At 44.4% G+C, this 15,300-nt stretch overlaps 1 protein-coding gene across 1 annotated transcript in view; it reads left to right on the forward strand.

Annotated features, from left to right (window-relative positions):
• The window catches only part of znf804b (zinc finger protein 804B), a gene marked incomplete at both ends in the record, with an annotated part of 34,765 nt that extends 25,929 nt beyond the window's left edge, over positions 1 to 8,836 (forward strand). The window contains 4 exon segments of the mRNA XM_083896485.1: positions 3,204 to 3,334; positions 4,499 to 8,467; positions 8,760 to 8,771; positions 8,773 to 8,836. Coding sequence (XP_083752611.1) covers positions 3,204 to 3,334; positions 4,499 to 8,467; positions 8,760 to 8,771; positions 8,773 to 8,836 — 4,176 coding nt within the window.
• Between the last annotated feature and the right edge of the window lie 6,464 nt (positions 8,837 to 15,300).

The following is a 15,300-nucleotide window of genomic DNA, read 5'->3' on the forward strand; positions in this document are numbered from 1 at the left end:
TGTTTATTACAAAAGTCAGGTAGGTGAAATGTGTACTTGTCGAGCAGCTAGATGTCAAAAAAGTCCCAATCATTAAGTGCCAAATTAAAAGATCATGACATTTGAATCTTCTTCTATCTTTTCTAATTCATGATTAAGAGCAGTTGTTTTTTGATGTATCGTGTACAAAAGGAACAGTGCTCCAGATTCAAATCACTCTTGTTGTGAACTTCAAAGGGGAAAAAAAACAAACATCTTGTACCAAATAAAATATGACGCTATTAGTCACAGTTCAGGTATAATTGTATTATTCTGGTTTGGGCAGGATGAGGCCAATGGACCATTAGGAAAAAAGCCTGGGAGCAGGTTGTTGTTTTTTCTCCTGTGTTCTGCTTTAATATCCATTTTCATACACAACCTCCACTCTGGTCTAATATGCTGAAGGTTCTGCTGATAACACATTACCCTACAGCAATCTGTTGTCATGCCAAGACATACACTCGTAACAAAAATACACCACAGACACACACTTGCCCATGTACACGCTCGTCCTCAAAATACAGGCAATCTCCAAACCAAGCCGAGCCGCTCGCCTCTTCTGAACGCCCACACTGTGCAACATGAAATAAACATTAAGTAAGATTGTTCCTCCTTTTGTCATTGTTCTTTGAAAATGAATTGAGACAACTGCAGGCCAGTGTTAATGCTTTGTTTTAGCCAGAGGCAGACACATGAAACGAGCTGTATGAGGCACTGAGCTGACAGTAGCCACTGGCACTGTTGAGACACACACACACACACACACACAGGCATCCATGCACTCTCTGCCCACCGAGCAGACAACAGATGAAATTCTAGCTGAAGACAGTTTCCCTGCAGGAGTATTGGCTTTGGGGAATGGAGGCTGAATGCATTTTTCCCCCTGTCTCCTTCCCTCGTCATCGGTTCAGGGATAAACATGTCTGAATATGGCACTTTATCTGAATTTACTGATGATTACAGAAAATTGCTCATTACGACAGACCTGCGCTGCCTTTTTAAATAAAGGGGCAATCGACTCTTACTCGTTCACAGTTGCCTCAGCTCAAGCACTCCTTAACACGTCTATGGGAATATTGACTGAGGCTTTGACAGACAGCACAGAGACTATTATGTTGGGGAGAAGCGGGAACACAACATCGCCACTGAAAACAATAGCATCTGCCTTTAAAGTACAAAACAGAAGTATCTCTTCCCCGTGTGCACACAATGAAAATGGCTCTCTGTGTGATATTTCATTTGGCTCTAAATATAGCTACAGGTTTGCCTGCAGTGGGACCTGTTTAAAGAGACAACAATAACCTGGCAGAGTGCAAACGTGAGAGCACGAAGAGGTATTCATCTTCTTATACTCCGACTATGATAAACTGCTCTTGCTCTCAGTCATTGCCATGGACAGCGACATCACAATGACTCTGATCTTTTCTTCCTCCACCCCTTCCCTGGCTCCGTCCGCGATGGTTCATTATGCATGTGTCTCTGCTTGAACGTGATTAATATTTCCCAAAGAAAGAGTTTGGCATCAAAGCTCCTCGCTGCACCCAAGCAGATTTTCTTGTGTGATCACACACACACACACACACACAGTTCCAGTGCAAAAAAAAACACCTACAATTCAAGACATATGTTTAAGGGATACAGAGCCACAATTGATGCTCCATTGGCATATAATTCGTGCTGTCTCGAGTGAGCTGACAGTGGGATGTTACGCACTGAGTGATAATGTAAAGAGACACGCGCTTGTGTAAGACTCAGCAGAGATTAACCTGACAACTGTCAGCTCCTGCAGAAGATCGGGGTGCGAAAGAGAGTGTATAAATAAATCTGATGTCTGAGGGGCTAATCTGATGTGTGCATATGTGAGTGAGAGCGAGAGAGAGAGAGAGTGTATGTGTATGTGTATACATGCGTATGCGTGTGAGTGTGTGTGTGATGCAGGTGGATAATAACGGGATGTGATCTAAAAGTAAGAGTGGTGTAATCCTGTTTCGATTTATACTGCGGGATAGTTCACAAATGTGTGTAAAATAAACAACAAAATCCCGAGTTGATAAGCTACGGGTGGATTTGCTGAGGGAAGAAAAAGCTAAAATTGTACTGAGAAGCGGAGAAAGAGAATAAGACTGAAGATAAAGCAGGATGATGGCACACAATACTGCAGCTATTCCAAACTCCCGAGTACCTCCTTAGCCCTCAGACACATGCAGACACACAGCGTCGAGAAAAACGCACCAAGATGCACACACACACACAAACACACACACACACACACACGCACACACATACACACACCTGCCAAGCATGGATAAAGGAGGGATTAAAGTGTGTCAGAAAAAGGAAACCACAGAGAGGCATGAATCACTGTCTCCTTTAGACGACTTGTGCACCTACAGATGCATCGTTGCACACGAATACATCGCAAACGCACAGAAAAACACAGCTAACTGTTACATTCTCGGCACAACAGTGTAGATAATGGCCCACCAGTTTGTTATATAAATATAAATCACCCAGTATGGTGTTGTGGGTTTTTTTGTGGGGTTTTTTTGCATCTGTGTTTGTTTATGTGTGACAAACACATGCTTGCATACAACGCATACAATGGTTCATCATTTTCCTCACTGAAATCCCGCGGCCGATCGTGGACACTTTGCCAATGATCACAAGCCATGCCTTTGTCTGTAGGGATTTGCGTTGCGATTTCAGCATCAGTAAATCAGCATCTTTGGTACACTCCGGCTACAAAGCAGATGTCAGTGGATCAGAGGCTCTCAAACTGAGCTGTGATGATATAGGACTGAAGAATTGCTGGGTAACGAGAAGAGGTGTCAGTCCAACAGAACTCAAAAAGGAGCGTCTTCCTCATTGGATAATTTATGTAAATTATCTTGTCGGCATCTGTAATCTACTATTCACTAGTTTGGTTGTTTGTTCTCAAGCTGTGTGTTGGAGGAGAAATGCTTTCCTCCAGCCCTGAATGGAGTTAATTTGACATAAGCTTTGGAGGAGAACATCTGCAAATACTGATGATGTCTATGATTGGCATGACAGCTGCATGTGGAGAGCTTCATAAAACAAATCTCCGTCGCTCTCCCCTCCCTCCTTGCTACACCCTCGCATCACACACACACACACACACCTTCTCCGTCCCGACCTTTATGCCCTCTAATTTTCATTTCCTGCAGAGGCTGAAGGACCTCAAGCAAAGGGAGTTTGCTCGCAATGTGGCCTCAAAATCATGGAAGGACCAGCGCAAACAGGAGAAGGCTCTCAGACGGCTGCACCAACTAGCACAGCTGCAACAGGAAACTCAGCGGTGAGTGCGAGGCGTGTGTGTGTGTGCGTTTGTGTGTGTGTAATGAGACCAGGGGGCAGGAGTCCAGGGAGGTTACAGTGTGTCACATCCAGTCAACATTTCCTAGATTTGATGGATGTATCCACGGATGCGAGAGCGCTCCGTTGGCCTACATAAGCCACAGGTGAAGTAAATATAACAGGACGCGTTCCTGCTAACACTCTGAGAGTGGATTATTTGTAGGTTGCAGCAGATGGAGTTTCAGAGCAGAATGAATAGGAGAGAGGGGGGGGGGGGAAAGTGAATAAAATGAATGAAACAAGATCAAAGATGAAACTTGCCTCAGGGTTTGCACACCTGAAACAATGAAAACAGCGTCGCAAAGCAATGCATCACATCATAATGAACTTGATTGCATCCATGACATGCACGATTAAATCACTTCTATAGAAAAGAGCTAAACAATGAAATAATTACTTTGCATGAGAACTTAAAGAAAGTACAGGAGGCCCGAGTGGGGTCCTGTTATATCCACCCCACGTGTATTTTAAAGGGAATAATGAGTAATTACAGAATTTTCCAAAACTTAATGACTCAGAAATAGATCTGAGTGATTACCCTTTATCGCTAACAGAAATCTATGACTGTGTAGGACTTTTGAAGGATAACAAATCCCCTGGAACAGATGGTTTATCTTCAAAGTTTTATGAATAATTTCCTCAGCAGTTTTGTGCCCCTTTTTCTCGCAAGTGCTTAATGAGACTTTATTAGCCAGTGCCTTACCTTGAAGTGTGACTCAAGGCTTCACAAAGACTTACTTTATATTGACAACCGGTGCCTCATTTGTCTGTTTAATAATGACTTTAAAATGTTCACCCTTATCCTTGCTTGAAATTAAAAAAAAAAAAAATCCTGAATTCTCTCTTTTGAAGTACAAGTAGGAATCATCAAACAGTGCTAATGTGACATCCAGCAAGGAAAGACTTTGTCTGTTTTTTTTAACTTGCTGCCCAACTTGAATGTGCACTATGTAAAGTAATGTACAGGATATCACCTCTGCCAACAAAGCTATTACTATCATTATTATCAGTCAGCTTGCCTTGAAAGGACAGCACACAAGAGAGTTGGGATCAAACTAAGCTTAAGTCAAATGTATTGTATTTTTCTTGTCACCTCTGGTTGCAGGAACTCAGTGAGGACATGTGGGCTAAGAAGTAGAGCCAGGGCTGCGTGCCAGCAGCGAGAGAGAGACCACAGTCCTGAAGAAAAACCTGAACCTTTTAACCACATCCAGCAATCGTACGCTATGCAAACCAGCACAGCCAGTCTCAGTAAACAACCTGAAGATCCATGCCGATCTCCTTGCCAAGCGTCGTTGGCTACTGCAGAGTCCAAACTAATCACACAACCACAATCCAACACAGACCCCCATGCGCTAATCCAGCCATCTTGTACGGGCTCATATCCCCAGCTGCCTCTCCCTGAGCGGGAGCGAGTAGGTGGCAGACTCGGGGTGTCCTTCTGCTTCTCCCGCAGGGGACCCAGGCTGGAGCCATCTGCCTCTGTCTTCTCAGACCTCGAGGAGGAAGAAAGAGAAAAGAGGGAGCAAATGAAAGAGAGGATAAGAGAAATAATGGATGACAGTGACAGGGAGATTGGGGCCACAGAGGAGAGGAAACGCGGCGTGAGCGAAAGGCGTAAGTCTAACTCTGACAGTGTTGGACCAAGCGAAACAAGGTCAATCCCTGGAGAAACTGTGAGAGAGGAGGCGATTGAAAAAACAGACATTGTAAAAGAACACTCTCTCATTTCCACAGCAGCACCCAATAATCACACCCACAATTCATTCTCACCGTCACAGACCCAGGTGACCGTATGGGCCAGAGAAGTAGCAGGGGCACACGTGGACACAGAAAACACAGACAGTGATACAGAGGTAAAGGCACAAGCAGAAGCAAGGAGGGAGGAGAGTCAGCGCATGTCTGTGCTCGGGAAAGATGGCTCCACCCATCTGAGATGGCCTGTCAGTTCACTTAAGTTCACTAAGTGTCAGCCGCACATTTCCTACAGCTGCAACCCACTCTGCCTGAAGTCCCGAAGACAACTCACAGATGATCTGCAGGCGTCACAACAGAATCAGCTTTATGCTCGCTCAGATCAATCAAACTCCTGTGTGTCAGTTGCTCTCATATCAGATGCCCACTCCAGCTTACAAAGAAAGACAAGACACGAGGTGAGCGCACCGGAACAGACAATTGCAGAGGAGAATTTCAAGGCAGAGCAACATATTGACGTGGAGACGAAAGCACACCTGTTCCAAAACACAACAACATCGGAAACAGGAGCTGAAAGAGAAAGATGCAGTTTAAGTGTGGATAACTGTGTGAGGGCAGCCTCCCATCCATTTGACCCTGCCAATAGTGACAGCTCTGACACAAACTCCCAGAATCCTCTGGGAGGAAGATTAGGGGTTGCAAGAGGGATAAGGAAAAGAGCCATCACAGCCCTGAGCTGCAAATTAGAGTCTGTCACCCAGTCTGGCACACAGGGGATGTGCATTAGCCCATCCAGGTGCGAGTGTAGGAGTAAGGCGACGTCTGAGTGTGCCGGTGCTCCGCCGCTGTACGTGCGTGCCTCAGAAGTGTCACGCAAAAAGAGGAAAGCTAGCACAAAGAAACACAACCTGGGGAAGAAGAAGCGGAGCGTAGAAGAGAAAGCTTCAAAGAAGCGCCAATCAACAAGGTGCAAAGTGAGGAGTGTTGTCTCTACAGTCTCCACGGTCTCCACAGTCAGAGAAGGCAGGGGAAAGGCTGCAGGGAGCTGGGGGAAGAAAAGGAGGCAAAAGCAAAGTGGGGAAGTGAGGATGAGGTGTGGGGTGCAGAGAGCAGGGAGCAGTTGTCTCCAGGGGAGGTGTGAGGCTAAGCCAGTATCTGTCTCTGTCAGAAAGAAGAGGCCCCACAGGAGCCACAGCACTGACTCCCAGTCACAGCCAGAAGACTGCAGTGCTTACTCCAAACTCACCAGACACACGGCAGACAGCAGAGACACCGAGGGGGAGGGACAGCGAGACGCCGTTGCAGTGACTTTTCCTCGGCGGTCTCACTTCTCCTTACGCTCCCTCTCACCAGGATGCAACTCAAAGCAGTTTTGGGAAAAGGGTCACCATAGCAACCCCAGGAGTTTCATTGACGGCTGTTACCGTGACAACAACTGTGGTAGCGGCCCAGTGAGAAAGCGAGAACTCGCCCACAAGGACAGGAAATTCATTCATACTCGGAGGAAGAGTTCCAGGCATTGTGAAGTCTGGGAAGAGAGGGGTAGGAAAATGGCAGGGAATTCAAGCATCAGACACAGAGGCCTGATATCAGATACAGAGCAGTGGGAGTGGGTAAGAGGAAAGTGCACAGGAGATAATGAGCAGGGCAGGTCAATGACTGGGTGGAGATCAAGAAATAGAGCAGTGGAGAGGGATCAGGTGGTCAGGTTTAGCCCCAGCACCAGCAGCTGGGGCAGGAGAGGCAGACATGTTAGCACGGAGGATGCAGACTGGGACAGGTGCAGTGTGGACAGATGGACATGGGGCAGCAGTGACAGCTGGGAGGACAGGGGAGCACACAACTCCACGTTAGCCTCCAGGACAGGGGCTGACAGCAGAGACAGCCTGGGCTGTGTGTGGCGATGCACAGGCACCAGACCCTCAAACTCCAGACACTTCTCCAGCCCTGAGTGGTGGACAAGCAGGCAGACGTACAGCCCCCAGAGTGTGATCAACACAAGAGCGAGCAGATGTTTCAGCCCACGCTCCTGCAGCCCCTGCAGCAGCACGAGCATCTCCGAGCTGAGCTGGGAGTGGAGCAGGAGCAGCACCTGCTCGGAGGTTACAGTAGACGGGTTGAAGTCGTCAGAAGCAACAGGTCTCTCACTGGAGCCTCCACAAGAGGTAAAAAGGCAGAGGAGGAGTTCCACACCCACGACACCCGACACTACATCTTGTTCCTCTGCTCCCACAGTTCCAGGTCTTAAAATGCACCAATGTCAAACAAATCCTTTTCAGCTAGAAGAGGCCAATTCACAGTCTGATCTCACCCCTGGATCCACAGCCTCTGTCACTACAGGCAGCTCAGGCATATCTCTTCAAGGACTATCCCCCAGTAAGTCTCTACCACAGAAACAAGCGAGAGTGTTGTTTCTGCCTCTCATTGGAAAACTACCTGCGATGCAGAGAAAAGCCAGAAGGAAAAAGTGGCTGCTGGAGAAGAGTCAGGACAAAGAGGGAGAAGAGGAAGAGGAAGCTAAGTGTATTGGAGTAGGCCCAGGAGCAGTCATTGACAGTCAGCAGCATTCTCTGGACATGGCTGAGTCAAAACCCAGCAGCATGCCAAATCTCTGCCCATCACAGTTTAGGACTGATGACAAGCAGACAGGTGGAGAGACAGCAGCGCCAATCAGCTTTACCGCGGAGGAGATTGACAAATATCGCCTCCTGCAAGAGCAGGCAAGAGAGCACATGCAGAAAGTTTTGGACCAGATGCGGGAGAGTGCACAGGAGACACACAAAGAGACCGACTACACACACCCCACCACTCAAGGAGAGAACTGTGGAACTTCTGGGGAACAATACACGCATCCCGTACCTGCTGCAGCCCTGCACAACCACTCACAGACTCAAACCCAGACAGTTCACACGGACATGATGCAGACACAAGCACACCACACCCTTCTGGACAGGCTCCCACTCCTACATGTGCCCCCACAAGAGAGCTTTACTCAGCCCATGACTCTGGGCGTCCCTAACCTCCCCCCTCTTCCATCCTCCCCCCTCCATCACATTATTCTACAACACACGGGCCTCTCCATGCCGCCTTCCTCCTCCTCATCTTCGTCCGCCTCAGCCCCGTCCCCCGCCATCCATCCACACCGCGCCATCCAACATCCGCATCCGCTTACACCCATCCACCCGTCCCTCTCTCATCACCTTCACCTCTCTCCTTTCTCCATCTCCTCCCTGTTTCCCTCCATCCTGCTGTCCCATCAACCCATCGCTCTCCTCCCACAGTCTGCTGCGTTCCACGGCACACCGCTGGCTCCCCTCTCCCCAGTAGCACTGCAACCCTTGAACCCTCAGCCTTTCATGGACAGAGTCTGGCCATTGAGGTTTCAACAGAAGGCGCTATGATTTTCACAGAGCGGCGGCTGCTGCCATGTTTATTCATCTTCCTTGGCAACACGGACATGGTGAGAGGAGGGATTTTGTGTTTGTATTTGAAACAATGACACGTCAGTGCTTTTCTTTTTTACTTTAGTATCGACTCCAGCTCCTCTGCTCAAGTGCACTCACAAATTAAACTTTTGTTTCGCTGTTTAGCCTCTGCTGTGTTGCACCAGACAGTGAGAAGACAGGCTTTGATCCTTTCCTCCTTTTCAACCATTTCTCATTCAGGTGCAGAATAAAAGGAAAAGTGCACCTGCAATTCAAAGACAAACTGGGCTGGTGTCATCCTCTCTAGATCTGTTTCCTTCTGAACCACACACAGATCAGCTGCCTTTTGAAGTATCATTCATGCAGGGAGAGGGGTGGGGGTCAACATAAAGTGATAGTATACTCTATCCCTATCTCCATTTCATACAGGTTATCTTACTCTGAGTGGGACTTTCAACATAACATAAATAACATTCAAGGGACTGAGGGCAGAGTACAGTCATATTACAACCGCGTGTGCGTGCGTGAGATAATTATAGAAAGACACACACACACATCATAAGAACTCATTTCCATATGTGACATCTGTTTTGTCTCTATAGTGTAAATATCCTGACAGTGAGCGATGACACTAGATTCACAGGAAACAATAACATAAAGGGTGAACTTAACCTTTAGCAGTAGATGAATATTAGACACTTGGTGGCGTCAGTGACACAAACACTCCAAAAAAACCTTTCAAATTTCAAATCTGTGGCAAGACATTTTTCTTTCATGTTGCATTTAACAAATCAGCTGTCGGGACAGCGATGAATGAAGTTGAGCTGTAACATTAAACATTGGTTGAATATAAATGTGTTTCTCTGCCTGATTCACAATGATTGTGCAGCATTTTCATCCACATACATAATTTATACACTGTGCGTTATCATTTCCTCAAAATGAGAGTCCAGAGTCTTTCTAAGATGACAGAGCAGTGGTTACAAGCCTTTTCAATGTTATGATCCTTCAATATGACGTAATGTGTGACCCTTTGTCAAAGTGTTTCCGAACTGTACGCATCGAAGACGTCAGAGCATGAAAAAAAAAAAGAATAGGAGTATTATTTTTTTAAATCACAGTACTTTTCCAAAGAAGAAGAATTTTAATTATTATTATTATTTCCTACACTGCTAATTATCCTGCAGTTCCCAGATTGAAAGACAAGATGGTGTGATAAAGTAAGTTTGAAAATTGTAAAGCCTGTGTTTATTTAAAAAAAAAGAAAAGAAAAAAGCAATATATTCAATAAAATGTGTGCAAAAAAAATATTCAAGCTTAAACTTTTTTTTTTCTTTTCCCTTTCTAACTCAAAATAAGTCTGTTTTTGCTTTTTAATGTGCTGATTTTGTTGTAAAATCTTCTATTTTATTTTTAAAAAAAATCCTGCATGTCTTGCCATTGGTTACAGTGGCTAGCAACTGTTGCTATGCATCCATGCATGGTTAATGGTGAAGGCGTGAATATATGAAACTTGCTTGCCAAACAGTCGATCACTGCAGCGGCCGGCACTCGGGGAGCAGAACACAGAAGGCAACGGAGCGGCATCCAGATGGTCTATGGACTTAAACTACCCAGAGTGCTTTGAGAGACCGGATTGATTTGTCCTCTGTGATATGAGTGGTCACCGACATACAGGTGTGTGAGTGTACGTGTGTGTGTGTGTGTGTGTGTGAGAGACAAAAGCAGATGCAATACAAGACAAGAAATGTAAATTCCCGGTCCTGAGGTTTTGGCTGCAAATGTAAGTCAGCTCCTGCAGAGATTCAGTAATTAGAGCACAATTTATCTTTCTCCTCCTCGTGACCCCTGAGCATACACTGGCATGCGTGTGTCCGTGTGCACGCTTATGAGAAAGAGACACAGAATCCCTATTTGTCTCCACAGGACAAGAGATCAAACAGACTGTGTGAAATATAGAGCAGCAATAATTAGCAGTTGTTACAGAATGAAACATTGCGGTCTCTTGCACTTGCACGCACACACACACATACACCCTACTGCTCTGTTTAATTTAGTAATACTCAAATTTGCTCAGCTCTCCAATTCTGATCAAAATCATGACATGAAACTGTACGCCTCTTTCTCTCTCTCACACACACACATATATACAAACAAAGTTTTCCACACACTGTTCACGTGGAAATTAGTAATCACAGAATCACTGTACTTTCTGTCAGTGACTGATTAAATCATTACCTCAGCCCTGTGATTCTCCCCCCCCCGGTGAGTTCACGCTTTACTGCCGTTGGTGTGCGAGCGTGGTTCGTGCCCGTGTACGTAGAACGTTGCGCGAGTGTGCAAAAGCGTGTGAGCTGATTTATGATGGAGAAGAAGTGGTTTCCTCAGTCAATCGCTCCTGTGAACTAATGAGGTATGAGAACTAAAGCTGGCGCTCAGTCAAATCCACAAACAGTCTCAAAGAGCTTGCTGCCGGGCCACGATCACTTGTACTGGAACCACATGTGAGTGTTGGGGAGAGAATAGAGTCTGCATTGATCAAAAAAGACCCCCGTGGCTACTGAAATGATCCATTACACTAAATTGCAATGCTGTATAAATACAACACTTCCCATCTCTTGCTCTCCCCCCCCCCCCCTCGTTCTTTGATCCAGTCAGGTCAGTAGGACTGTGTTCAGCTCCACTTGCTTTTCACTGACTGAAAAGACACCAATACACATTGTTCTCCCCACATTCAGAGCAAATGAACATGTTTTAATGCTGTTGAACAGCACAGGCACTCACAATACGATGTGCAATGCTGTATTATTATCACAGCACAAAGAAAGCCCTTGTCATACCTTTTCTCTGGCACTGACATTTATTAAAACATTTTTTTTTTTTTTTTTGCCAGAGTTTAACATTCGGTACTGCTGTTCCAATCCAATTTACATCTTTTTTTTCCCCCCCTGAATCTATGTGGCTCAGGGAATGAATGGCTTACTATTCCACAGAGCCACTTAATGAGATTCAAATGTTAGAGGTCAATAAAGTTGAAAAGAACCAATGTGCTCATGATCAGGACGCATTAGATACTGAATTGACATTTCGGTTTTCATTACGTAGTTGAACAGTTCGGTAGCCGATAAGTCACGTCACTGAATCGCACAGTATTCTCCATTTTTGGTTGATTTAAGGATGATGCATCGCTTTGTTAACTCCCATAAAGGTGCAGTTCAAAGAGTGATCTGTCATCACTGAAGCATCAGGAGGCATCGCTGTCGCTGCAGGTGTGATGTATGGAAAACTAAGACGCTGCAGGCTGTTTAGTGCTTTTACATCAAAAAGATATATCACTGTTTATTATTCAGACCCAAAAAAAGCACCCTCATCTTGTGGAAAAAAAACTGCCTATTTTTTACTTTTTCTTTCATCTCATTCACTCCTCAGTATGCTTGGCTCTCTTGTTGAAGAAACTTTGTCTGTGTAGGACTCGTATTATACAGAAATCATGCCGAAATGGGAGTGTGGGTTCAGCTTCACGACGGATTTAAGGACTAGAGGAGGTAGTTGGCTCAGTGATATTCTTAAAACTTGGTGCCCAAGGACAGGACACACTGCCTACACTGATTACACACGCACACACACACACGCGTGCACACACGCACACACACACAGGTGTAATAGGGTATAATTTAGGGGGCTGTAATAATGAGATGTGATGCTCGGTTATAAGACAGTGTGGCTAATTCCCTGGTTGTGTTATCTCTGAGAGACAGATGTTCCCACCAAAGATTGCTATGCATACACACAAAACAAAAGCGGCACGCACACACACACACACACACACATTCACACACACAATCGTAAACAACATGCATGCAGAAATCCATGAACACCTTTATGCCGTAGACAAAGGGAGCAGTGGGGTAGTCTAAAATAGCCTTATTGACCAAAAACACAGATCAATGATGAAGGGTTTTCTGAGTCAATTACGAAATGTAATGGGTTTCTGCAGAATACAATGAAGAGAAAAAACAACATTTCTCACACAAAGTTTTCCTCAACAAATCAACAACTTAAACTATCAGCCGAGTAATGAATGCGAGCTTCCAGACTAAGACTACTCGCCTAAACGCCTGTTAATGGTCATAATTCAGCCTTAGTAAGCTGAGGGTATTAACCCTTGGTGCTGCAGAGCTGGTCCTAGGTCAGGCACACTGCATCTATGACTACAGCAGGTCCATTCTGAGCCACCAGCAGAGGGTGAAGGTCTTTTGAATCGTGGCTTCTCACAGGGGCTGTTGGGAAAACCGATGGATGACATCAACGCTCTTATTATGTCATTAATTAAATACCAGATGCAAAGAATGTGACATATTTCCCGTCAATCTAAAAGTCCATCTTGTCCTCATTCTTATTTGTCCTGCTTGTCGGAATGTATCCATGGTTTTCTCAGTTAGTGTCACAGAATAGGCATAAAAACCTCTCCTGTGCACAGACACAGCACTGAGAACCAAATGGAACACATTTGACTGACCCTGGAAATAATTTGAAGAGGACCGAGTATAAACCATTCGTCCTTAAACATTCTTTTTTTTTTTTTTTTTTTTTTTTTAATCTGTTGGTTCGATGTATTATACATTGAAGATAAGAATATCCTGCATAGTATTGTCAGTCAGATAATTGGAGTCTGGCAGAGAGACTTGCATTTCCTCTGGGAGAAACAGGTGATAAAGAAGGCGAAAAACATTATCAACCAGTCTAATCGTGTTTTCTCTACTGAGCTGATGTTGATACATTTAGGCCGCGACTATAAAGTACCTTCCGGGAGAAAATCCTTCATTCCTATCAGCTTACTCTGACAGAGGCAGTTTTAAAAGACATCCAAATATTGTGCACTTTACAGGACATTTTTTGATTATCTTATCTGATTGTTGATCTGTGACCTGTGTGACGTGTATTGTATTGATTGTTTGTGTGATTTTAATAGGCTGCAAATGAATTGCCTTGTTGGGATCGTTAAAAGTTGTTTGAATATGGATATGAATCTCAACTGCCGACTCAAACTCTGCTCCTGATCGCCCGCCTCCTGTTTCCGTTTAACTGGTTTCATATTTAAGTCTCCAGATTCTGATCATTTCTCTCTTAATCCCTTCAGGGGAGCATCCTGCATAACTCTCTAATTAAGTCAGTGATACACACATGCCCCAACACAGGATAAACATTACACACACACACAGCTTGCAGCATTCAGCTATCTGATGCATGGACAGTTTCTCTCGCTCTATGTGTGTGTGTGTGTGTGTGTGTGTGTGTGTGTGTGTGTGTGTGTGTGTGTGTGTGGTGCATTTGTGTGACTGCATTTCAGTGATTATGTCCCCATCAGGATGTTGTTATGACGACACATGCATTTTTAAGATGTTAATCCAGGATTATTCTCCCCGTTAGCTCATCTCATTACTGTCGATTATTAAAATAACACACACTGGCACACGCGTGCACACAAATACTAATTATGGGCAGGTTTCCCTGGAGACTCAACACATGCTGCAAGGGTCTCTGCAAAGATAGCTTATATACAGGTAAAAGAGGACAAGTCTGCTTAATGGATGAATGCACTTCAGGCATTAATTAAGGCATGCGTCGTAATGATTCTTTTTTTTTTTGTTTGTTTGTTTATGTGGATGCTCCATACATTTATTTGAAAGGTGAAATCTTGAATCTTTGCCTCTCGGTGAGCAATTTTAGCACAGAGCGGGGAAACACTGTAAGCAAACAGCGTGTGTCCTTTCCCTGTGATTGAATTTGTGTCCTTGTGCAGAAACTGCACTCCCTCACCCAGCGAGGGAAAATATTCCTGCTGTGCAATGTGCCTGATGTACAGGTGAGAGAATGGCCAAGGATTTTGTGATCACCCAAGGCTCTGTGTCCACTATGGTCCACTCACACCGGGTCAGCTCAGAATAACCAGAAAAGGCTGACCGCTGATGCTCATTCACCCCTGGAGTCATTAATCACACGGCTCTGCAGATGAGCCGCATGGACACATGCTGTAACACACACACACACACACACACACACACATAGAAACATACATACACAATAGAGCCTGGTGCATTATCATACCCTAAACATTGCTGACATGAATATTTCTGAGCAAAATAACAACATTTCATTTCATATTAAGCTATGATAAACTGAAGGACACACACACAGGCGCACACACACACACACACACACATTCTTGTATTCTTGCTGCATACTGAGGACCAGGTAAAAGTGCTGACAAAGTGAGGACCAGCATTTCCACTTTGTAAATCAACACAATTACAAATATCTACTTCATGAATGACATCTACAAAGAACTGGTTGCAGTACCATAACATGTCTGCATGTCTGCAAAACTTTTTTTTTTTTTTTTTTTTTTATAATTATTATTTTTGGTCCAAAATTTGACAAAAACGGCATACTATACTATGTCGTCCAAAATTTGAAAAAAACAATGTACCCAAAATTTGTCAAAAACGTCGTACGATACTGTCGTACAAAATTAAAAAAAAAAAAAAATGTACCCAAAATTTTTGGTCCACAATTTGAAAAAAATGTTGGACAAAAAAAAGAAATTGGTTCAAAATTTTAAAAAAATGTTTGGTCAAAAATTTTAAAAAAAAGTTTGGTCAAAAATTTGAAAAAAAAGTTTGACAAAAAAATTGAAAAAAATGTTTGACAAAAAATTTGAAAAAAATGTTTGACAAAAAATTTGAAAAAAATGTTTGACAAAAAAATGTTGGTCCAACATTTGACG

The sequence above is a fragment of the Microchirus variegatus genome, assembly GCF_963457635.1.
Source record: "Microchirus variegatus genome assembly, chromosome: 1".
Taxonomy (NCBI): domain Eukaryota; kingdom Metazoa; phylum Chordata; class Actinopteri; order Pleuronectiformes; family Soleidae; genus Microchirus; species Microchirus variegatus.